General features: G+C 39.2%; 1 protein-coding gene across 1 annotated transcript in view; it reads right to left on the bottom strand.

Annotated features, from left to right (window-relative positions):
• NDUFAF2 (NADH:ubiquinone oxidoreductase complex assembly factor 2) overlaps positions 1-27,000 on the bottom strand; it is a 112,732-nt gene that overhangs the window by 14,673 nt on the left and 71,059 nt on the right. The window contains exons 2-3 of the mRNA XM_070412027.1: positions 24,388-24,477; positions 14,176-14,216 (exon numbers count right to left, since the gene is read on the bottom strand). Of these exons, the coding sequence (XP_070268128.1) occupies positions 14,176-14,216; positions 24,388-24,477 (131 nt within the window). The remainder of the gene's footprint in view (positions 1-14,175; positions 14,217-24,387; positions 24,478-27,000) is intronic.

Raw genomic sequence — 27,000 nt, 5'->3', positions numbered from 1 at the left:
CCACTTGGATGTCTCTTATACAACTGTGTACATTTACTAAAACTATTCCTATTTTCCTTACCTCCTACATCCACTTAGGACTAAATTTTGTCAATTCCTCCTCCAAAATGTATCTTGATTCATGCAGTTGTTTCCATCTCCATTGCCAACTATTTCCATTTCTTGCTAGCCTGCAATGACCTCCTAATAGGTTTCTTTGGACCTCTATGATCTAATGTTCACACTGACCTTTCATGCCACTTCTCATTTAAAATCCTTTAATGGGTCCTTAGAATAAAACCCAAACTGGCCATGGCAGACAAGGGGATACTCTGATCAGTTTCTCACTTGCTTCCCAGCTTCCAATGTGGTGAGCAGACAGCTTCCAATGACCAGCCATATCATGACTCATTAACAAATAAACATTTGGGTTGTTTCTTTCACTATGCCATATTTACTGTTTCTATTACAAAGAGCCCTGTGAATTACACCAGATGCGTATTTTCACCAGATACCTAGAACAATGCCTAGCACATAGCAGGTACTCAGTATCGTATATACATGTATGTATGTGTATGAACATGTGTGTGTATATATATATATGTATATGAAAATGTATAGGGGGAGGGGAGAGATTGATTGCTTTATTGGTTCACATAATTGTGGAGGCTGATAAGTCCAAATCTTCCTGGTAGGCTAACAGGCTGGAGACCCAGGGAAGAGGTGATGTTGCAGCTCAAGTCCAAAAGCAGTCTCCAGGCAAGCAGAATCCCCTCTTCCTCAGAGAATGTCAGTCTTTTTTCTCTTAGGTCTTCAACTGATTGAATGAGGTCTATCTACACTATGGAGGGTAATCTGGTTTACTCAAAATCTATTGAAAATGCTAATCTCATCTGAAAAAAACAACACACACCCAAATACACCTTCACAGCAAAATCAAGACTACTGTTTTTTCTACAAAATATATTTTATTGATTTTTTACAGAGAGGAAGGGAGAGAGATAGGGACTTAGAAACATCGATGAGAGAGAAACATCCATCAGCTGCCTCCTGCACACCTCCTACTGGGGATGTGCCTGCAACCAAGGTACATGCCCTTGATCAGAATCGAACCTGGGACCTTTCAGTCCGCAGGACGACGCTCTATCTACTGAGCCAAACCGGTTATGGCTAGACTACTGTTTTTTACCAAATACAGTGGGGCCTTGACTTACGAGTTTAATTCGTTCTGTGACGGAGCTCGTAACTCAAATTACTCGTATGTCAAATCTTAAAGTGAACGAGTGAGACATGTGATGCTGGGCTGATGTTGTGGCATTCACTGTGATGTTCGCTGCGCCAACTAGCTGTGGGGTATCTGAAGCTGGCTCATAACCCGAATTTTAGCTCAAAACTCAAAGTAAAAAATCGGCCGAGAGACAGCTCGTATCTCGAAAAACTTGTTAGTCGGGACACTCGTAAGTCAAGGCCCCACTGTACTTGAGAGTGTGGCCTAGCCAAGTTGACACATAACAATTAACCATCACAATAAGAAATACATTTTACACCACAACTTGGTACATGTATATATTTATAAGTGTGTATCTGAAACAGGAATTTCAGAAAATAATACTCTTAGTAAGGTTTTATATGCTGGTATTTTCTATCCCATATTTTTTCTACTTCATTAAAAAGAAAAAATACTTATAACCCACTAAATTGATTTCACAATCCACTAATGTATCCCATAAGCTGAAAAACCCTGCTCTGGATGACATATCCATTTACTCATGTTTTGGAATACTGGTAAAGAAATGCATCATAGTGACACCAGAATGTGATATTGGAGGAGGAAATTAAGTATATTTGAATGAAATGAACACATAAATATCTGAAAAAATATATAAAAATGCCTAATTCCTTATTACCATAGCAACATCATATAGTTAGCAAATGAGTACAGTGTTTTATCATGGTCATAATATGCATTTGAGAATAAAATCTGGCATGCCTACAGACATAATAAAATCAGAGGCAATCAACTGTGGCTTGGTGTCCTAGAGGGTACATCACCAAAGAAATCAATACCATTTTCTTAAACATCATTATCCCACTTTCCCATTTAAAGAAATCAAATTATATCTGATAAAAGTGGTCAGCAGCAATTTATTTATTTTTATTTTTAAATTATAAGGAAAAGCATTACTTCTCTAGCATAAAAAGAATAAGAAGAAAATCACAAGAAATTGTTTTGGTGAGATAACTGGAAAAAAAAAAGTGAATTAAAAAAAACAAAACAAAAAAACCCCTAACCTCATTTTAACTCCCTTAACCTTTTTCACTCCGGATGTAAGCCCAGTTCTAAAACTGAAATAAGGCTTGTCTTAGTAACTGATGATATATGACTCAGAAGGTTAACTACTCAGCACTAATTCTGTATACTTTTAAATATGCACCTAGTAAATTATAATGAAATCTCAGAAGAATTGAGTACAAGTATATCTAAAAATAATGAATAGGACTTTATTTATTACAACTAAAAAAACAACACCTTTTCTGTTCTGCTCCTTAAAAGTCAGATAAAGCTCAAAAGAGAAGAAAAAATGTGCTAAAAATAACCTAAGCTCAAACTCAGACCTCAGCTTTGCATAGACTATATAGGAAGCAATCCTTTTAGAGGGAGATGTGTGGATACTTGAAATTTGAGATACTACTTTTTAGTATCCTAAAATTGATGTTTTGAAAACCAAAAAAATTTATAACACAAACTGGCATAAAATTTTCTTGCATGATATATGAGTAAATACCTACAGTTAGAGAAGCACACTAGCTTTTGGTTAAAAGTGCATGAAGAGCTCAAAACACTCAAATGATATACTTTCATTTCTTTTTTTAAAATATTTTTTATTGAGGTTTTTTTTTTTTTTTTTTTTTTTTTTTTTACAGAGGGGAAGGGAGAGGGATAGAGAGTTAGAAACATCTATGAGAGAGAAACATCGATCAGCTGCCTCCTGAACACCCCCTACTGGGGATGTGCCCGCAACCAAGGTACATGCCCTTGACCAGAATCGAACCTAGGACCTTTCAGTCCGCAGGCCAATGCTCTCTCCACTGAGCCAAACCAGTTAGAGCTACTTTCATTTCTAACTACAGTTTTCTAAGCATGACAAATTTTATATTTTCGTTTTTACAAAGCTAGAGGTATCAAAGAAGGCACATAGAAAGGCATCTCTAAGTGTTACTTACTGTTTCAAGTGTTTGCTTTTATTCATTATGATAGTTAGGACTACAGAATCAATACAAAATAATAAGTATATCAAAATTACAGTTATGTACCAATGTATGCATGGGTAAACTCACTTGTTAATGTTAACAGTTATGTAGCCAGCCACAGGATTTGGGGTAATTCATTATTTCTATTTTTAAAAAAATATATTTTATTGATTTCTTACAGAGAGGAAGGGAGAGGGATAGAGAGCCAGAAACATCGATGAGTGAGAAACATCGATCAGCTGCCTCCTGCACACCCCCTACTGGGGATGTGCCCGCAACCAAGGTACATGCCCTTGACCGGAATCGAACCTGGGACCCTTTATGTTGGTTATTAAGTACATCAAGGCTTTAAAGAGGAACCTGGGACACTCTATCCACTGAACCAACCCGGCTAGGGCTCATTATTTCTATTTTATAAATTATTGTTATATTAATGTTTTAATAAAACAAAGGGAAAAAATCAAGTTAAGTTATGGTACAGGCCAAGCCAAAGAGTCACAAAAATGCCCCACAATTACACTGGCAGAGGTTTAAACTGCAGAGCCTCAGGCACTCCAAGTGGGGACGAGCCTGTTCCTATGCCTGGTCAAAGGCAGGCACAAATGGGTTAGGCATGAGAGAGGTCAAATGACTGGCATAAAAATCTGGCAATAAACCCATTCAACCACCTCTTTGTAAATATGTGAGTAGGTAAATAAAGAATGGGACTTTGATCAAGCTCAGGATATATCCTTTCTAGTCTTGGAAACCAGATTCTAGAGTGACTGTACCACTGAATGCTCCTGTGTGACCTTGCAATACGATCCAGTTTCTGAAGGCAATATGGGAATGTGTTTTCCTTGCTGCCTTAAAGAAACAAACTAATTCAGTTTCACAGAGGAAAAATTGATACCAAAAATAGAATCTAAACATAATTTAACAGTTATGATATCTAGGAGGGGTGGTATGTACAACAGCAGTCTACAAAGAAATTATGTTGGTTATTAAGCACATGCCAGGTGCTGAAGAATTAACCAAATAAATTTTAAAAAGCATCAAGGCTTTAAAGAGGAATGCCAAACACTGGGCCACCACAATGATTGTTTCTTATGCATATTACTATGATAATTCCTTAAATGACTTTGATATTTTAGAATTTTAAGTATTTCAGGCACATTTTTATACTTTCACTACATCTTTGTATATTCATAAACAATAGTAGCAGTTTTCTAAATTTTTTTGCACACTTATTTCCTAAAACTTTTGAAAACTATGTACTACCTTGCACATTTAAGTTGACATTTAAATAATGGCAAAGGATGTATTTTCCATTTTATTGCATATTGAATGCATGCTTTAAATATGTTTTGTCAAAGCCTTGAAGCCTCAGTTTAGCTTATTCAATTTATGGAAAATATAGCCATATAACTTAATTGGCAAGGCCTGTCCTCATTGTCAAACCCAATCAGCCAAATCTGACTTACTGTGTCAGAGAAAGTCTAACTTAACTTTTAAAATTCAAATAAATGTTTTATTATGTGTCCCCATGACAACCTTCTCACTTGTGAATTTTAATTTTAACATAGATAAATGGACAGCTAGCTAGCTAGCTAGAAAGAGAAACTATAAGGTATGGAGCCTTGTATGAGTTTGTTGCCTGGATGAAATAAAGTGTTGTCCTTTCAATAATTTTTATTGAAGTTTTCTCTGCTTTGCTCTCACGGGACTCTCCTGAGGGAGAGATTCACTCTCCAACAGTCTCTTCATTTTAGTGCCCTGGAGATTCTTAAACCCCAAGGCAATGCACTATCGTAAGATTTAATATGGACAGGAGTAAGGTTTTCTTTTTGAAAAGTGAGAGATGATTAAGAAATAAGTCATAACGGAAAACTGGCAGACAAGAAGAAGTTCTTATGCAGATCATTTATAGGGAAGACGACATATGGAAAGAGAGAATATGGAAATAAATTCTTTAAAGTCTATCCATACTTGTATACTGCATAGGAAGCCTTTATGTACCCAGGGGTACGGGTATCCCAATCTGAAAACCACTGAACAATAGCAGGGTCTAGCAAACTAGGATCTATCTGCCACCTGTTTTGTAAATAAAGTTCTATTGAATACTTGTTTCCATATTATCTATAACTGCTTTGACACTATAATGGCAGAGTTAAAAGAGTTGCAACCAAGACTGTCTCACAATGTCAGAAATATTTACTATTTAGCGCTTTTAAAAAAGTATATTTTTATTGATTTCAGAGAGGAAAGGAGAGGGAGAGAGAGATAGAAACATCAATGATAGAGAATCATTGACCGGCTACCTCCTGCATGCTCCCCACTGGGGATGGAGCCCACAACCTGGGCATATGCCCTGATCGGCAATCGAACTGTGACCTGGTTCCTAGCTTGACGCTCAACCACTGCACAACACCAGCCAGGCTATTTGGTGCTTTAAAGAAAAACTTTCCTACCCTTCATCTATAACAGTGTGTATGTGTTTTTAAAAACTATTTTTTTTTAAATCAAAGTTATATACTCACATAGTTTGTAGGACCAGGTCGTTCTAAAAGGCTTTTTATTAAAAATAACATTTCCCTCTCCCCAGAAAAAACTACTTTATATTCTTTTAGCTAATGTTTATGGTTATAGTACATATAAACCAGGGAGCCACAAATGTGTTTGATAGCTATAAAGCAGACTGACCCCTCCATTATATCTAAATAACATTCTGATATTATTAATTCTTTACCTTTCAGTTTTAAACATTGTACATTAACTTCTCATTATTAAAAATGAAGACTTTCCCCATCATTCTTGTGGCCTAATATTCTCAATATAGTTATAGATCAATATTCAATATTTATATTATGAGTAAACACTATGAACAAGGGAGTTATCTAGTATACTGGAATTACTTTTCTTTTGCTACTCAAATTCTGTTTTTCTTGGAGATAATAAATGAATTCTATTTATTTCCCATGTGCTTATTTATAATTCAACCTCACTTGATATGTTCAGTTTGTATGTGTTAATTTAATTCCTCTGTTTTCACTTTTCCATGAATAAAATTACAGTTTTCAACTGGGTAGAGAAGTTGCCTAGGTTTCCGACTTTTACAAAGGGAATATAACAGCATCCTTTTCTTTTTCTTCAGATTTAGCATTGATACAATGCTATTCTTAATATATGGTTCATGTTCAAACTTCACCAATTATCCCCATACTGTCCTTTGTAGTTGTTTTACCTGGTATAATTTTGACCACTTGGTTAAGGTGTTATACTCCAGATTTGCCCACCACAGATGTCTTTTTACCCATTGTAATTAATAAGTAATTTTCAGGGGGCTACCTTGATACCATGTAAACCTTCTGTTCTCCAATTTGACCCAATGGTTTTAATATCCAGTAATGATTTTCCCCTGAATTAATAACAGTTAATAAATGCTGGTTTTTCAACTCTATTATTTCTTCTACATTTATTTGTTAGTATCAAATTGCTTCCTAAACAGATTTTCAGCATAAGCCTCAAGTCCACTTTCAGAGTTTCCTGGCACTGCCAATTACTAAGCATTCTGGGGTTTTACAATTTAAATTGGGTTACCTCTGGGCTTTCTCCTCTGCCATAGGAGTTATTCTCAGTTTTGCTAAATCTGTTACCAGTTGTTCATCTGCTTTCCAGCTTCTGAAGCACTGTTGCTGTTTTGTGCCTCTTCAATTTAGGTTTATGCTTTTTAATATAAATTCCTTCACTGTTATTTTCATTAGGCTTGAAGAGAAAGTAAACTCATTTGTTTAACTCACTAACTTTACTTGATAGTCCATTATTTTTTCCCTGCTTTTAAACTTTATATACATGGCATCATATTGTATAAAATCTCATTCAACTTGCTCTTTTTGCTCAATACATATCATGTTTCTGAGATTTATCCATGTTGATACATGCAGCTCTACTTCATTCATAACCCAGTGTATGAACATGCCACAGTTTTCTTACCCATTTCCAATCTATTCCCCAAAGTGATAATGCGAGGTTGGGGTAGGGGTCTAGTTTTCCAAACACATATACACTCCACCTTTGCAATTTAAGTCCACAGAAAAGTAGAATTAAATATGCAAATTGTAAATTTTAAGACATTTCAATTCTGTAACTTATAAAATGAACATAATAATACTAGGTAGAGAGAACTCCTTTAAAGGTCAGTTATTTGAAGAAATAGTGAATTGATATTATTGAATGTTGGGTTTTACAGAAAGGACAACATTTCATGTCATCTGCATTATAATGAAATCCGTAACCGTGTCATATTAAATTTCTTCTTGTCATTTGGAGACAGTTACACTGTTTTGTTATAATGCATTTGGAAAAATATTACATCTTCTGAAGAGTCCATGGAAAGGACTGGCAAGGAAAAGCAGAAGATCTTAAAGCAGGTTAGTGTATTTTTCTCCCTATATGATCCCTCCAAAATTTGGCAATTCTTAATGAATGAATCATGGCAATGCATTTCTTTGCATAAATTTAATAAGACCGGTTTCCAATGGTGGTTTTATTGACTGAAAACTTTGACTGGAGTGCCATGTTTTAAAGAGTCCTGTGTGGACTCTGAAGACTTGAAGCCAATAAGAGTGCCATGGAGAAAGCCAGGTATCTTGCTTGAAAATGGATGGCGCCGGAGCGTCAGGCCCATACCCTGCCATCACTGGCGGTTGGTCAGAGTGGAAGGGGAGTAACGAGGGCGCCTCTGTGTCCCTGCAGAACCCCCACACACTCTAGGCCAGTGTTGGTGAACCTTTTGAACTCGGCGTGTCAACATTTTGAAAAACCCTAACTTAACTCTGGTGCCGTGTCACATATAGAAATTTTTTGATATTTGCAACCATAGTAAAACAAAGACTTACATTTGTGATATTTATTTTATATATTTAAATGCCATTTAACAAAAAAAAATCAACCAAAAAAATGAGTTCGCGTGTCACCTCTGACACGCGTGTCATAGGTTCGCCATCACTGCTCTAGGCCATCATAAGTAGGAGGGCTGCTGAGATGGGCCTTGAAGCCTAGGGTGCAGCCCAGGTGGAGCCGCTGCAGGTAAGAATTCACCTAACCCAACAGATATTGCAGGCAGGCCTGATGGTAGCTGGATGGCTTGGCTTCCCTGCCCTAAGGGGCACATTGAGACTCAATCATAAAATTCTGGCAAAGGCAGTCAGTCACCATTCTTGTGTTTATGCAAACAATCAGACCAAATTGAATGCAATAGATAAATAGGTCTTAATTTGGCTCTTTAATAAACATAAGGGTGATTTTAAGGAGAAAAAATCTATTTCAATAGGAAATTGTTAGAACTGAAATGTTTTCTTTCCCTTCCATCAGACCATTTATTGTAATTCTTGCTGTTCTAACTGCTCAATAATACTAAATTTTATAATTCAGTTTGTCGCCAGGTCACAAGCCCACCTCCTTCCATGCCCAGGCCTCATCGTCCCTCTGACAGAGATCAAGGATCTCTTGGCTCTGAAAGAAAATTTCGTCCCACCTTAGCATGGAAGTAGTCAGAGGAGCCCACTGATGTCCACTTTCCCTGAAAGAAGTCATAGGCAGGATCCTTGAGGGGATGTGTTAGGCAGTTAGACAGACATGAGCAGACCAAGGATGATGGGCCAACTGGAGAAGAAATAGGTGGGACCCTGAGACGTGCTTCTCACCACTCCAACCGCTTTGAAGCTGGAAATGAAGAAACCTGTATAGATTCCCTCTCCCTTCCTCTAAGAAAGCCAAGGGGTGTTAGAACAGCTAATAGAGATAGAATCAGTAAGCCCTGAAGCCCCAGATGTTACTCCAGACCTGATCTCTGGACTGCCATTACAATACTTTGAGTGATGAAGATGAAAAAGACTTGAGCTGCTGAACACCCTACTCTCTAGCTTTGAGTCTTCTATTGAATCCCCAAGGCTGAAAATCAGCTTTTAAGGATCAAGGCAGGGAGGGGGGGGGGGGGGGGGAAATGATGGGGAACATAAAAATACATTTTTTGGGGGGAGGGGGCTAGCAATCTGAATCTGTGCCAGTAACCTGCTTTTCAATGCACATTCTTGCTAGCTGATAATTAACTCACTGCCCCTTCCTTAATTATTTGGTCTTGCAAGACCTATTTACCTTAATACTCCCATTTTACAGAGGCCATAAACCATGAACAATACACAACCCCCGGAGGGAGTTATCAGCACTGGCACCAGGCCAGGCCTTTAGGTGTGATCTCACATCCCCCATCCCAACACACGGGGCTTTTTCCAAAGCCCGCGAAAGGTCTGGAAGTCTGATCCATATTTGGGGGACAAAGAAACCAAAGGGTATAAAGGGAAAGCTTGCTCCATATTCAGGGGCTCAGGATTTGGAAACAGGCTCCCCTGAGTCACTGGACTAGTACACGTGAAACATCTAAAAATAAATGGGTTTATCCTGAATCTCTGAGTACTCCTGTGCATTTTTCAGTTGCCTAGTAAATTAGGTAACAATTTTAAGACATTTCAATTCTGTAACTTATAAAATGAACATAATAATACTAGGTAGAGAGAATTCCTTTAAAGGCCAGTTATTTGAAGAAATAGTGAATAGGGCCTTAAGAATTCAGAAATATCATTGTTAAACTGCAAGATCAACACATTATAGGCCAGAGCAGAGTATGAAAAGAGTAAAACAAAAGAATGGCCGCAGCCGAACCGGCGTGGCTCAGTGGTTGAGCACTGATCTATGAACCAGGAGGCCACAGTTCAATTCCTGGTCAAGGCACATGCCCAGGGTTGTGGGCTTGATCCCCAGTAGGGGGCATGCAGGAGTCAGCCGATCAATGGTTCTCTCTCATCATTGATATTTCTATCTCTCTCTCCCTCTCCCTTCTTCTCTGTAATCAATAAAAATATATTAAAAAAAAAAAAGAATGGCTGCAGGGCTAGCAACACTGAACCATACCATAACTATTACAACAGCAAAATAAACTATGTGGTAGAGAAAGTTCTTAGGACAATATTTAAGGTGCAGGGTAATTTGCTAACAAAGAAATAGAAATTCCTGAAACACAATAGAAAGTGTCAGGAGGGAGGAATAGAGGTGTGTGTGTGTGTGTGTGTGTGTGTGTGTTGGGGAGGGTACAGAAGAGCTTCAAGAATGATGTGATTAATAGCACATTAGAAAAGAGGCAAGAGAGGGCTCCTTTTTAGATATTAAAGGTTGAAATTCTGGGATTACCTAAAATTCACAAGGGTGGTGCCTTAGGCCAGAGTATTGCAGTAGCCTCCATCTACTCACTTTTCATATCAATGTTTCCATAGAAGAAAGCTTTCAAAGTTCTGATGATAGAAGAAATGCCTTTGCTCTAAGAACAGTACCTCTTATGACCAAGAGAAGGTGAATCAAAGGGCTCCTGGATCCACCCTAGCAATGTAAACCACTGGTGATACTTCTAATCTTGGATCACATCGACTTTTTCCCCTTTTTCTTCCAAGCTTCACTGACATTAGAAAGAAGGGTCGACAAAGAGTAGAACAGGGCAAGGTGGGAGCAACATACAAAGCTAGAGATGAGCTTAGAGATGTGATCACTCAAACCTTGGCCAGACAAACATTGATGTGGTCAGTGTAGGAGAAATGGAGCAAGTAAAGATAGGTATTCCAACTTATGGTCATTATGAGTTCTTCCCTGGAATACCACACCTCCCAACAAGTGGGGGCTGAGTGTTGGAGCTGACTTATGTTGTCAAGGGTTTGTAGTAGTGAGGGAATAGAGGAAATAAAAGAGGAGGGAAGTCCTAAGTAGTAGGAGAAAAGGAATAGGAAGTATACTAGTGAATTTGGAAAATTTCCTTTTATGAAATACATTTCTTCAAAATATTTTATAACACTTTATGCTATTGTTTTAAAATAAAAATTATAGGAGAAACCAAGATGGTGGCATAGGTAAACACCTGAAATTGCTGCCTCACACAACCACTTCAAAAATACAACTAAAAGACAAAACGGACATCATCCAGAACCACAGGAAGGCTGGCTGAGTGGAAAGTCTACACCTAGAAGGGAAAGCACACTGAGACTCAGAGGAGGTGCGGAAGTAAAGTGCAGAGGTACGGAGGCGCACGCGGAAAGGGCTGGCAACTGAGGATGCGGTTGCCTTTTTCAATCGGGAAGGAGACACAAGCTCCCGATGGCCTTGAACTCCAGTTCCGGGCGAGTCTCTGGGGACCCAGACTAATACGGGGAGAAACTGGACTGTCTGGCAGTGGGCGGAACTCGAGGGCTGCTTTCTCTCAGAGGTGCTTGCAGTGATTACCGCGGGACACTGAGACCCGGGGCCTCCTAGGGCAGGGCTGAGGATCAGCCATAGCTGTTTGCTCCGCCCTGTTGATTCTCTGAGACCCCGCCCCACCCAAGCTGTGCACAGAGGCTTTTGAATATGAATGGCCTGGCCCTTTGCAATCTAAAATTACCTAACAAACTGCAGCTGGGTCAGAGAGACCCAGAACATCCAAAAGAAGGCCCAAGGCCCCACCGCAGCTTGCATTGCTTCACAGCTGGGCCTCATCTGGGCACCTCCAAATCCCAAACAAGGAAGAGGAATCTGTAGATCTCCTCGTAGCTCCTGCTGGGTAGCCTCAGGCAGAGGCTAAATTAGCACCTCCTTAGAGATCCAAGTGCCAGTGTACCCAGTGGTCAGAGTGAGACCATCCAGATTACAACTCCTCAGATCCATAAGGGATACACTCAAGGGGCAGACTCAGTGAGCACCAAAGCCCCACTGAAGCAAGTCTTGCCCCATAATGGTGTCTCCAGCACAGAGGTTCTCCCACCATAGACACAGCTGATTCTCACAGCCAATTGGCCTGGAGGTCAATTCGTCCCAGTGATACCTACAACAATCAAGGCTTAACTACAACAAGACTGTGCACACAACCCACAAAGGGGTGTACTAAGAGTGTCCACCTCAGGTAATTGGAGAGGCTGAGCCACTGGGCCCTATAGGACACCTAGCACAGAAAGCCACTCTATCAACACAGGGAAGCAGCCAAAATGCGGAGACAAAGAAACAGGTCACAAATGACAGAAATGGAGGAAAGCAAACTACTGAATATAGAGTTCAAAACCAGGGTTATAAGGTTTTTCAAGAATTTTCTAGAAACTGCCAATAAATTTAGTGAGACTCTCAATAAATCTAGTGAGACCCTCGAGGATATGAAAAGGACCAACTAGAAATTAAGTATACACTGACTGAAATAAAGACTATTATACAGAGATCCAACAGCAGACTAGAGGATCACAAGAATCAAGTCAAAGATTTGAAGTACAAGGAAGTAAAAAACACTCAACCGGAAAAGCAAAAAGCAAAAAGAATCGAAAAATATGAAGATAGTGTAAGGAGCCTCTGGGACAACTTCAAGTGCACCAACATCCGAATTATAGGGGTGCCAGAAGAAGAGAGAGAGCAAGATATTGAAAACCTATTTGAAGAAAAAATGACAGAAAACTTCCCATACCTGGTGAAAGAAATAGACTTACAAGTCCAAGAAGCGCAGAGAACCCCAAACAAAAGGAATCCAAAGAGGACCACACCAAGACACATCATAATTAAAATGCCAAGAGCAAAAGACAAAGAGAGAATCTTAAAAGCAGCAAGAAAAAAAACAGTTACCTACAAGGGAGTATTCATACGATTGTCAGCTGATTTCTCAACAGAAACTATGGAGGCCAGAAGGGAGTGGCAAGAAATATTCAAAGTTATGAATACCAAGAACCTACAACCAAGATTACTTTACCCAGCAAAGCTATCATTCAGAATTGAAGGTCAGATAAAGGGCTTCAAAGATAAGAAAAAGCTAAAGGAGTTCAGCACCACCAAACCAGTATTATATGAAATGCTGAAAGGTATTCTTTAAGAAGAGGAAGAAGAAGAAAAAGGTAAAGATAAAATTTATGAACAACAAATACATATCTATCAACAAGTGAATCTAAAAATCAAGTGAATAAAAAATCTGATGAACAGAATAAACTGGTGAATATAATAGAATCAGAGGCATAGAAAGGGAGTGGACTGACAATTCTCAGTGGGAAAGGGGTGTGAGGGGTGCGGGAAGAGACTGGAAAAAAATCGTACACCTATGGATGAGGACAGGGGGATGGGTAAGGGCAGAGGGTGGGGTGGGAAATGGGTGGAGGGGAGCTATGGGGGGAAAAGAGGAACAACTGTAATAATCTGAACAATAAAGATTTAAAAATAAAATAAAAATTACAAAATGAATATGTTTTACAAACACATGTGCCACAGCACTGCTATGCTTTTTATTCAGCATACTACCAAAACTATGTTTTTAAAGCAGTGGTAGCCAACCTTTCAGACCTCACGGACCACCTGTTGACGACCGTTGTTTTAAAGTCTTAAATAAAAAGACAACTCAACTAGTAATTACTAAGTGCTACATGTTATAATCTTATTGGATATTTAAAAGTTTCTTTGAATACTTGATAGAATTAAAGTTATATAAAATTATGAAATTTTAAGTTTTATATAAAATAAGGGCAAATAAGCAGAACACAATTTGGATAGGCCCAAGATATTTAGTGTTTCCCAAACTTTTCCCCCAAAGGATCTGTATCAGAACAGAGAACTCTCAGGGACCAGAGGAAATGTCCTGACGCAAGCTGCTGTAAGTCCAAAGTTTCTAAAAAATGTTTTCATTTTGTTTTAAATTTTATTATTTAATTTAAAATTTTCTACTAATTTTGTTATATTCCATAATTGTACATTTATTTTATTATAGAAATGTTTTAAATTATTTTCTATGGAGTAAAATGAACACTTTGGCAAGATGCATCATGGTTATTCTGAGGCTTCATGTATCCCTAGGAGTAAACATTCCCAATTGAGAAACACAGCATTATAAACACATGCCATTTGAATATTATCCTTATGTATTCTTACCTCCATTGTAGGTGGAGTTTTTCTTGTTTTTCTAATCCAAGCTAGAAAAAAAAAAATTAAATGTAAGTTTCCTGTACCTTGCACAAACATTTTATTCATTCATGCATAACACAAATATTTATTGAGAAACTGTTATATATTGTTTTAGGCACTGGAAATATAACAGGGAACCAAACATAAATTCCCTCTCTCCGTAGTATATATACTAGTGAAGGGAGTTCAGAAAAGAAACACACAAACATATTATATCAGAAGGTGATCTGTGTCATGAAAAAATGCAACAGTTGGGAGGGTAAACAGGGGACATTTTCATACCTACTAGTAACATCATACCTCATACAATCATCTGAATTCAAGTTAGTGTAAGTATGGCATACGTGCCCTTGACCAGAATTGAACCTGGGACCCTTTGGTCTGCAGACCAACGCTCTATACACTGAACCAAACCAGCTATGGTGAAAGAGTTGATATTTAATACAGCTGTTGAATGAATACTTCCACTAAAAAAATTGTCTTAATGGAATTTTAACCTGCATTAGGAAATCCAGGTTAGTAGCAGTAAGATTCCTCTGTGCAATCAAGAAAAGAAGTGGTTTATGAAATTTTTCAACTGCCTCTTTGAAGTCAAAATAAAACTGACTTAACTATACTTATAGGCATTTTTTTTCTATAAAAGAGGCTTCTTTTAAAATAATTCAACATGTGCCGCAAAACTCTTTTTAAGCAATAAATCTTCAATTTTAATCTAGATTAAAAACTTAATTCAGAAAAATCAACTGGTAGGGCAAGGGTTGGCAAACTATAGCTTGCAAGCCATATATAGCTAATGAAGAACAATATTTCATGACACATGAAAATTACATAGAACTCAAATTCAGTACCCATAAAAAAAGGTTTTGCCCTGTCAGCGTGGCTCAGTGGTTGAGTGGTCGACCTATGAAACAAGAGGTCACAGTTCCATTCCCAGTCAGGGCACATGCCCGGGTTATAGGCTCAATCCCCAGTGGGGGGCATGCAGGAGGTAGCCAATCAATGATTCTCTCTCATCATTGATGTTTATATCTCTTTCCCTCTCTGAAATGAATAAAAACTATATCTATTTTAAAAAAGGTATTATTGGAACACAGCCACACTTACTTGTTTATATATTTTCTATGGCTACTTTTGTGCTACAACAGCAAAGTTGAGTAGTTGTAACAAACCACATGGCCTACAAAGCCTAAAATAATTACTACCTGGCACTTAAATAATAACAATTGTCAACCCATGTGCTAGTGCTACCATCTACACTAATAAAAGAGAAACATGGTAATTGGCGTACGACCGCTACCCTTCCCATTGGCTAATCAGTGAGTATATGCAAATTAACTGTCAGCCAAGATGGCGGCCGGCAGCCAGGCAGCTGGAAGCTAACATGAGGCTTGCTTGCTTCAGTGACTACAGACTCCAACGTTCCCCGCCTCACTTTCTGGCCTCTCAGTTGCAACTCTAAGCAACTATATACTATGTTGCAAATAAGAAGATAAACAAAAGCCCAGAAACCGGCTTTCAGTCAGCCGGGCTTTAGCAACATTGTATTGATGTTTTCAGCAGCGAGGCCTCAGAGCTAAAGCTGGCCCAGAATAAAAGAAAAAAAAAGAAAACAAGGAGCGGTTGGAAGCTTCAGTCACTCGCTTCCGGAAAACAGCCCTCAGCCCCTCAGCCAGGCTGGCCAGGCACCCCAGTGGGGACCCCCACCCTGATCCAGGACACCCTTCAGGGCAAACCAGCCGGCCCCCACCCATGCACCAGGCCTCTATCCTATATAGTAAAAGGGTAATATGCCTCCCGGCACCGGGATCAGCGGAGCAGCGAGGCTCCCAGCACCGGGATCAGCGTGACAGGGTGCAGCGCCCAAAACCCCTGATCGCCCTGCGGCTCTGTGTGTGACAGGGGGTGGGGCCACAACCTCCCTATCCGCCCTGCTCTGTGCCTGATAGGGGGGAGCTCCCCAATCCCCTGATTGCCCTGCAGCTCTGTGTTTGACAGGGTGCAGCGCACCAACCCCCTGATCAGCCCTGCTCTGTGCTTGATAGGGGGGAGTTCCCCAATCCCCTGATCGGCCCTGCTCTGTGTGTGACAGGGTGCGGCACCCAACCCTCCCCCCCCATGGGTCCTGCTCTGTGTGTGACAGGGTAGAGCCATAACCTCTCCATCGGCCCTGCCTCGAGTGTGACAGTGGCGGCGCTGCAATCCCCTGATCGGCCCTGCTCTGTGGGTGATAGAGGGTGGCGCCCCAACCCCCCTCCACGGGCCTTGCTCTGTGTGTGACAGGGTAGAGCCATAACCTCCCCATTGGCCCTGCCCTGAGTGTGACAGGGTGCAGCGCCCCAACCCCCTGATCCGCCCTGCTCTGTGTGTGAGAGGGGGCGGTGCCCCAACTCCCCTATCGGCCCTACTCTGTGAATGACAGCGGGGAGCTCCTCAACCCCCTGATCAGCCCTGCTCTGTGTGTGACAGGGTACGGAGCCCCAACACCCCTGATGGGCCCTGCTCTGTGCGTGACAGGGAGCAGCACCCCAACCCCCTGATGGGCCCTGCTCTGTGAGTGACAGGGTACAGAGCCCCAACACCCCCTGATGGGCCCTGCTCTGTGAGTGACAGGGGGCAGCGCCCCAACCCCCTGATTGGCCCTGCTCTGTGCGTGACAGGGGGTGGCGCCACAACCTCCCCATCGACCCTGCCTTGAGTGTGACAGGGGGCGGTGCCCCAACCCCCCAATCGGCCCAACCCTGAGCGTGACTGAGGGTGGCATTGCAACCTCCCGATCCGCCCTGCTCTGTGCATGACAGGGGGCGGCGCCCCAACTCCCCAATCAGCCCTGCTCTGAGCCTGACCAGGGACTGCACTTAGGAATTGGGCCTGCCCTCTGCCATCCGGGAGCAGGCCTAAGCCAGCAGGTCGTTATCTCCCGAGGGGTCCCAGACTTCGAGAGGGCACAGGCCGGGCTGGGGGACTGCCCCCCCCCCCCCGCCCCGAGTGCACAAATTTTTGTGCACCGGGCCTCTAGTCCTATATAATATCCTATATAATAAAAGCCTAATATGCTAAGTGTCCGGTTGTGCGTTCAACCAATCAAAGCGTAATATGCTAATGATATGTTAAGGCTGCTCAACCATTCACTATGATGTGCACTGACCACCAGGAGGCAGACACTCCGATCAGGTTAACTTGCTGCTGGGGTCCAGCTGATTGGGACTGAGCACGATGGGCCAGACACACCTGGAGCCCTCCCATGGTCTCTCCCCGGCTGGCCAACCTCCTGCGTCCCTCCCTGGCCCTGATCATGTACTGGTGGGGTCCCTTGGCCTGGCTTGTGCCCTCTCACAATACGGAACTTTTCAGGGGATGTCAGAGAGCCAGTTTCGGCCTGATCCCACAGGCCAGGCCCAGGGACCCCACTGGTGCACAAATTCGTGCACCAGGCCTCTAGTTAATATAATTCTTTTAGCAACAACTGTATATGTTGATTCAAGACACTTTCATATTACTTGCTATTATACTTTTTACTAATGATTGTCATGTATTCTAGAGTCTGTGAACACACACTGTTGGCATTAGATCATGCTAAAAAGTATAATGGCACAATGCATGGTTACTATCACCATGAGAAAAACAACTAAAACAACAATTTGTCTTATTGATGAGTCTATAAATAACATTTTCAGTTTTTCTTAACAGTTAGAAAACAAAAATATTTCAATAAAATCCAAATATTTTTTTTAATTCCAAGGTACATTAATAGTTTGAGGAAAATCTGATATGTATTTTCTAAAGCTTACTGGTTTTGGATAAGTTTATAGAATTCATTCATAAATGTAAGAATACAATATAATTCAGATAATGCATTAAGTACCACCAAGACCAGTGGTCAGCAAACTGCGGCTTGTGAGCCACATGTGGCTCTTTGGCCCCTTGAGTGTGGCTCTTCCACAAAATACCACGTGCGGGCGCGGCGTACGCGATTGAAACTTCATGGCCCATGCGCAGAAGTTGGTATTTTGTGGAAGAGCCACACTCTAGGGGCCAAAGAGCTGCATGTGGCTCGAGAGCCACAGTTTGCCGACCACTGACCTAGACTATTCACTCTCATGGGACACTAATCTCCAAGAAAAGATATAAGGGCTTCCTTTGGCTTTATTTTAAATGGCTGAAGGGAAAAAAATCTTTAATCTACATAAAAGCAATTACTGAAATAAATTTATATATTTATAATTCTATAATAACCAGATACTTGCATTCTTTTTTTTTTTTTTTAAATATATTTTATTGATTTTCCACAGAGAGGAAGGGAGAGAGATAGAGAGCTAGAAACATCGATGAGAGAGAAACATCGATCAGCTGCCTTCTGCACATCTCCCACTGGGGATGTGCCCGCATCCCAGGTACATGCCCTTGACCGGAATCGAACCCGGGACCTTTCAGTCCGCAGGCCGACGCTCCATCCACTGAGCCAAACCGGTTTCGGCTATAATAACCAGATACTTGAAATGTCTCCTTGAGATGATGGTTGATGGCTATTCAAGAAAGGTTTACAACTGGAAATTTTCAATGTGACTCAATTATATAATCATCCCTAGTTTCCCATTCACTATGTACAAAAAAGGAAATGTCCTGCTGAAGGTTGATAAAATTTAGGAGGAGGAAGGAATAAGAATAAGCATTAATATCAAATCAGTACTTTTGTTTTTCTTTTTTACCTCAGAATAATCTGGAACTGAACCTGTATCCAATTATAAATTATATAATGATTTTACCATTGGTAATTATCTCTGTAAGGTGGGTTCTGTATCAGTCCTCATTAAAATGTAACCATTGTTTGAATAGAATTTAGCAAGACAACTGGACAGTTTATGCCTTAAGATCCTAGCATTCCTTCATCAATGTTCCTTTGCATTCTCATCAGTATGCATAAGATTTTCATTGAACTTTAATATTCTTATTGGAATATAACTCACTATAATGAGCATGAAAGTGAGCATGCGAATTAAAGCTCCCATTAATAACTAAAAGGGACTAGAAGCAGCAGACAGGAAAATACTTCATGAAGCATACATTCTACAAATCTCCACAGACCCTGAAAATAGCTAATATACTTTTAGAAGCATTGCCAACAGGGGTTAAGGTAAATGAGACATTCATCACCAGATTCAGTAGACCATTCAGAACTAAAATTATAGAAAGGTCACCAATAGTCTGCATATAAAAGATATTATAGAAATATGTGTTGTTTACTTTACTTAAGGGAAAGACACCATAATGAAGCTTCACCTTTTAAAAAATGATCTTTGCCAGTTCTTAGTGTTGACATATCACAAAGAACTATAAATATTAAGAAATCTACATTTTTAAATTGTGAAAATTCTTCAAATGAAATGAGTCATTTTCTGTTTGTTTTTTGTTAAACCTCACCCAAGAATATTTTCCCATTGATTTTTAGAGAGCATGAAAAGGGGGTGGGTGGAGGCGGGGGGAGAGAGAGAGAGAGAGAGAGAGAGAGAGAGAGAGAGAGAGAGAGAGAGAAACATCGATGTGAGAGAGACACATCGAATGGTTGCCTCCCACATGGTCCCAACCTGTGCCAGGGATAGAGCCTGCAACTGAGGTGTGTGCCTTTGACTGGAATTAAACCGGGACCCTTCAGTCTGCGGGCTGATGCTCTATCCACTGAGGCAAAGCGGGTAGGGCCAAATGAGTCATTTTCTAACTACTGACCCTTAAGCATATCTTAAGGATATTACTAGATTTAGTTGGCATATTTAAGTTACAAATTTTGTGATGCTCACAGCTATTACTGTTCTTTTTTAAATCAACTTTATTGAGATATAATTTATATACAATACAGTGAAACCATTTTAAATATGCAATTCCATTAATTTTGACAAATGTGTCGAACCTTGTAACCTGTACCATGATCAGTATATAGAACATTTCCATCATCTTCAAAAGTTCTCTAGTGTCTGACTATATGCAAACACCCTAATCCACCCACAACCCCCCGTGAATGACATACTTTCTGTCACCATTGATTAGTTTTGCCTTATCTACAATTTCTTATAGGTGGATTCTTACAGTATGTACTCTTTCATCTAGCTTATTTTACTCAACATGTTGTTCATAAGGTCATTCATGTTATTGTGTGTAAAGAACAGACTCTTAAGGTTGCCTCCACAACCCCTACCTCATAGTATTCATGCCTTTGTGTGATCTCTTCCCCTTGAACAAAGGCAGAACCTGCGACTTACTTCTAAGTATAAAAATATGGCATTGATTACTTGCATCAACAGTTCAGAATAATTAGACTTAGATTAAATGCTGCTCCAGTTCACCTGAAAATCTTAAAAACAAGCCCTGAAAGGATCAAACTGTTTCCCAGTAACTTAACTGTCATAGAATAAAGCTCAAGAACATATATAGGAGAACAAAAATATCCAGTATCCAACTAGGCAAAAATTCGAAATGTCTGATATCTAATCAGAAATTGCTGAGCAAACAAAGAAACAGAAAAATACTTCCCATATTGAGGAGAAAAGAATCAGCTAACCAAAACCAACTGAAAACAGACACAGGTGGTGGAATTAGCAGACAAGAATATTAAGTTATTATTGCACTCCATATGTTAAAAAAGCTGGAGAAAAGGTAAAACATATTAAGTAGAGACCTGGAAGATATAAAACAGACCCATATCAAAATTGTGGAGATGAAAAATGCAATCTCTAAAATAAAAAAAACTCCAGATGGATTAATAGGAATTTGACATGGTAAAAAAAAAAAAAAAAAAAAAAAATTAAATAGGGACTTGAAGATACAGCAAGAGAAATTATACAAAATGAATCCCAAAGAGGAAAAGTCTCCACAAATGAACAGCCCATCTGTGAGCTGTGAGAAAACTTAAAGCAGCTTAAAATTATAAATGGATCCCCAAAATAGAGGACAGAAAAGGACACAGAAAAAAAATTTGAAGAAATGATGGCAAATTTTTGTTTTCTAAATTTGATGGGAACTATAAATCCACAGGTCTAAGAAACTCAGTCCTCAGTCCTCATTTGACATAGTTGATCACTTCTTTCTCATTTGGCTTCTAGCACATGACACTTTTCTTTTTCTTCTCCTACTTTTCTGGCTGTTCCTTTTTTGCCTTGTCTCTAAACCTTGGGAGCAGCGGGGGAGGGGCGGGCAGTCTTTTAACTTCTCATTTTTTATTTACACTCATTCCCTTTGTGGTCTCATCCAGTCTCCTGGCTTTAATTATCATTTATTTGCTGTCAACTCCCAAATTTTATCTGCAACCCAAACTTTTCGACTAAATTCTTGGCTTATATATAACTCACTATCTCTACTTAGATGTATAATAGGCATATCAAAATTAACATTTCCAAAATTGATCCCATTTCCCCCCAAATTTGCTCCTCCCACAGTCTTGCCTCTCTCAGTCAACAACTCCATTTTCCCAGGTAAGGCCCAAAAGCTTGAGTCATCACTGACTTCTCTCTTTCTTTCACATTCCACATCCAATCTGTCAGCAAATCCCATAAGCTCTACTTTTACAACAGATACAGAATGCACCTACTTATTTCCATGCCCACTGTTACTCTGGTGCAAATCACAATTATTCCTTGCCCAAATTATTACAAGAGTCTCTGTTGCCATGTTTTGCCTATGACCCCTTAGTCTCTTTGCAATCCAGCAGCCAGAGTGATCCTGTTAAATACAACTCCGAGCATCTGACTACTCTTTTCAAACTGGCCTGTAACACCCTACATGATTGGGCATCCTGTTACTTTCTTAACCTTATCTATTACTTTCCCTCTGGCTCTATTCCAGTCACTCTGCTTCCTTGATGTTCCTTAAGCACCTGAGCATGCTCCTGCCTCAGGGCTTGTGCATTTGCTCTCCAGAAATGCTCCTCTGCTGTTTATCTGCATGGCCAACTCCCTTTTCTGCCTTTATTCAAGTCATCTTCTCAGCAAATCCTTTTCCTTATACTTCTTAAAATTGCAAAGCCTTCTCCAACACTCTCTATTCCTTTTCCCTGCTTTATTTTCTTTAACATACTATATAGATATTTGTCTGGTTTATTGTCTTCTCCCTCCCACTCTTCCACTCCAGAATGAAAAGTCCATGAATGCAGAGGCCCTCAATAGATATTTTTTAAATAAATGAAAAGGGTACACTGTCTAATACATTATTGTGGCAGTATATGCAGCTTGTAGGTACCTGTACTTTGCTACTAGTAATTGACAAATATTTATCTGGACCTAAAAGTACTTTAGATTCATTTGGTGTTGATACTATTTACTTTAAAATATATTTTTCTCTTTCCTTTCCTGTATATAGTGTTTTGTGCATTTACTTAGACTTCAATTTACTTTTTCATGGTATGAACTTCTTATTTTTTACATTTAATTGATATATAACACTATAGAAATAATTTTAGTTTCAGTGTGTGGGTGATACATTTGTTTTTAGGGTATGCCCTACGGGACAGTTATGTTGAATTACTAGATTAGGACAGAGCCATAAAAAGCATTAGAGCTTATTCTAATTCTCTGAAAGTTGCAAAGGCTAAAAAAATGTCATTACCTATTTGTTTATTTATAACTTAATTTATTTCTATACACATTTTAATTCTATACTATTATTGGGGAAAATGATAAAATAGGCTCATTATAAGAAGGCACAAGCATTATTTGAGAATTACAAATGTAGCTTACAACATTGGAAAGTCTGTTAAAATAAGAAAGCTCAATTTACTCCTCCTAGAAGTTGCCAGTTAATATGCAGTATTTCTTCAAAAAGTGTGTGGTATCTACCCATTTTAATGTTCTTTTTCATAGTTCTAGTATTTTCATAGCTAACAAGAAGAAATGGAAAAATATATTTCCAGGGAAATATTTACACTCACATGCTGGCATAAAAGTAACGTAATACCTATAACTACCATATATAAAGTATCATGGTACAGCCACCAGGAAGCAACCGGTCCACTACTTAGAGTGTGTAGCTGTAGAACCTAGGCAATTTATCTAATTATTCTTGATCTTAGGTTCCCTATTACATGAGTATAATTACAGTGTCTACCTCAGGATTGTTATGATGATTAAACTATATAACAATTTTAAAAAGCAATGGCATAATAACAGGTATATACGTAAACACTTGATAACTGTTAAGTGATATTTAAATTAGGTATTAGTATTTTAGAAAAAGTTCCTTTAGTTGTTAAATAAAAGCCAACTCAAGCTAGATTTCATATAGTCAATATATATTTACCGAGCACTTACTACGTGCCTCCCTATGTGCCAGGCACTAGGCTAAGAACTGGTAAGGAAAAAGGGAAAATTTATAACAAGGGTGGGGGGTGGTACTTAGAACTCAAAGATAGACTTGCAGCGGAACTTCATTCAGAAATAAATCAAACTGGGAACTGGAAAGCTGCTGGAAACCTAGGAAATAGTCTGTGTCTCGCAATATACTTCTCTTGGCAGGCTGGTTTCTATTTTCTTCTAAGTAGATGAGCTTTTTCCGCAACAAAGCTTAAGTAGTGGATTGAAGATAGCCACCCACAAGCTACCAGTTCAAATGTGACTGTTCCAGCCATCCTGAGAGACTGCTCCTACTCTTTTCTCTCTCTTTGGTCTTTTACCTTAATTCCAGTGTTTGATAGGGATCGAGTGTCCATCCTTATCTGAACAGGAGGTCAGCTAACATGGTCATGGTAAATTGAACAGATACTTCAAATGCTACCTACATCAAGTTATCCACAATTTATAAAGAGAAAGGTAAGGCTGAGAAGTTTGAGTTACTTTCCCAAGTTCATGTGGGTAGTGAGTGTCAGAAATAGGATTCAACCCCTGGGGTTGTGCAAATGTAGTGTCAGCACATGAAAGTTTCAATTTTTATCTTTGGAGCTTCATTGGCGCTAGTCCCAGCTCTGCTAATGTTTAACGGTTTTTTCATGATACATACATTCCCTTATTATTTCATATCGTGCTCCCTTACAAAAATGTGGCACCTCCACAATTTTCAAAGAAATGAAATGTTTAAAAAAAGTTTTATGGATTCAGATTGTAAGAGTTTTTGCAAAAAGAGAACATGTAATTATATGTTTTTATTGAATTTGTATGTAAACAATTTGCATTCCAGAAGATATCACTAAAAGCAGAAACTTACCTTCCCATTCTGTTGGGATATTCCCTACTTCATAGTCTACTTCTTTTTTATTTACTGCTTCTATAATTCTTTTCTCTCGAATAATTTGTCCTATAAGACAAAAGTGATTGTTACATTTTTAAATGAACTCATGATACAGTAGTTATAATAATATTGTCTCTTTGATATTGTATACCTTCTCATGTGGTAAAAGAATTAACAAGGAAAAAAAAATAGATTCCCCTTAAAATTAGGCAATTTCTATATGACTGCAAAAACTTTAATTTCCTACCATAAGATGTAAAATTAATTTTGGTGAAATATTTATAGATTCTGTGTGCAGAAAAAAAGCAACCAATTAATCTGTAGGGCACTAGTGGCCAATAAAGACATTTTAATAATTGACAGTGTTCCAATTCCTTCAATCTCTGCAAGAATAAATATATTAAAGGTGCTACTGCCCAAGGGAATTGATATTTAGGGCCCCTAGTAAGTCTTAACCAACCACAAGACTCTGCAGCCACTCTGTCCCCATAGTACATTGGCAAATGAAGGAATCGAGTGGTGGGTTGGACTCTGTGGCCCATCTGAGTAAATGTCTCTCAAGGTAATCTAAATGAAGAGGGACAAAAACTGGTGCATTTTGGGTATGGTGCTTCAGATGAGATCAGTATCAGGATAGTAGCAACGTAGAAAACACGAAAGCAGAGAGAGCAGTAAGAGAAAACTGGAGAGGGGTCAGGAATGGGACAAGAATGCCTGTTGCTTAAATTTCTCAATAGTAAACTGTTGATTAGTGTTTAAGTTCATAGGAAAGGCATAAAACTATTTAGTATTTTCTTCTGTTTTCAGAAAGTCTTAATTATATCCTTCAAAGTAGGTTTGTCAAAATGGTGGTTTCAAAATATGTTCCCTTTTCATTAAACTTTGAGCCTGGGGACACCAGGTATGCTTTCTACTTCCCAATAGTTAATAGTTGTGCCTGCCTACTCCAGGGCATGCAAGCTGAAACAGAGAAAACATCTATACTAATAAAAGGGTAATATGCTAATTAGACTGGATAGACCGGATATCTTCCGGACGTCCTTCCGGACAAAGCCACGGTGGCAGGGGCCGAGGCAGAGGTGGATAGGGGAGATCAGGCAGGCAGGCAGAGTGGTTAGGGGTGACCAGGCTGGCAAGGAAGAGCGATTAGGGGCGATCAGGCAGGCAGGAAGCAAGGCAGGCAGGCAGGTGAGCGGTTAGGAGCCAGTGGTCCCGGATTGCGAGAGGGATCCCAGATTGGAGAGGGTGCAGGCCGGGCTGAGGGACCTCCCCCCCCAACACACGTGCATGAATTTGGTGCACTAGGCCTCTAGTTGGTGAATAATGATGAGGGAGGAATTTGGCTTAGCAATGATCAGCCCAGTCAAAGAGAGAAATCTACAAACTACTGCTTTCTCTTCTCACTCCTGGGCCAAACTTATGCTAAATAGACTGGGTAACATACTTTTTAAAAATTGACCTTCTTGCCTGAAAATCTCTCTCACACACTAACTGAAATTCTACTAGCTAAAAATTCCTCAATTGCAGACTAGGAAACTCCTGAGAGTGACTATGCAGGAGAAAGGAAGCCACATAAGGGTAGCCTAAGAATACTGAGTGACTAGTTTTATTTTCTCTATTTAGAAATAGTTAAGTGAAAGGCTGGGATTTCATAGACAAACCATTAATGGCTGATAACTCTGAAGTACAGGGTCAGGAAATCTCTGCATTTCATTATGGACTCATTTAATCAGGATAATTTAATCCTAACACAGAGGTTTTCCAAGTTTTATAAAGAGGCGTTACCTTTTGCTTATTTTACCCAATAAATTTACAGTATGGCAAGGGATTAAGAGTAAAGTCCTTAGGTTGTAGGGACAAGGGTCAGGGTAAAAGGTCTATAAAAATGACAGCTGTACTATTCTCAGAGCAGAGGCTCAATATATGTACACATATTTTTACTAAAATGCTATTTATATCCACATACATAAACATATTGTAGTAACCGGAGTTACCATAAATTTAGCACATACTAAAATGTTTACGTGACAATTTTCAAAATGTTGAAAGAGCCAAAATACCGGTTTCTTCATATAGTTCTTATCTAAATACCAGGATGTATGTCATTTTAGCAACAGCAAGTGTAGAAAGAAAAACTGTTGTATAAAATACAAAATATTGACAAATAGGCTTCTGAAAGTGTGTTCTATAAGCTTTGGAATGTACATCAATAAAATTTAGCACATGGGGAGAAGGGTCTACCATTCCCAGTAGCACCACTAAATGCATATATGTTACAAATATATCTATGTAGACATTTAGATTAATACAAAAATTAACTTTTAATTCATGTCCATGGGTCTATACACTTCATTTAAGGTTTCCTAAGATTTTTGAAAATCAGAGGCCATACCTATTTGTGTGTATGTAGAAAGACAAGATTAATTCATGATTTTGTTTAATCAATTCCTTGATAATCGCTGAAGAAAACGTTTTTTTAACAAATAAATGACATCAAAGATGTTTTTAAAATGACGTACACATCTTTAAAAATATAAAATAAAGCCCTTAGTTTATTAAATAAACTCTTCATAATAAGATATATGATTG

This window comes from Myotis yumanensis, unplaced genomic scaffold (genome assembly GCF_028538775.1).
Source record: "Myotis yumanensis isolate MYYU_CA2020_CCGP unplaced genomic scaffold, mMyoYum1.0.hap1 SCAF_4, whole genome shotgun sequence".
NCBI classification, from domain to species: Eukaryota; Metazoa; Chordata; class Mammalia; order Chiroptera; family Vespertilionidae; genus Myotis; species Myotis yumanensis.
The sequence above is the reverse complement of the archived record's forward strand: the minus strand, read 5'-3'. Positions and strand labels throughout refer to the sequence as shown.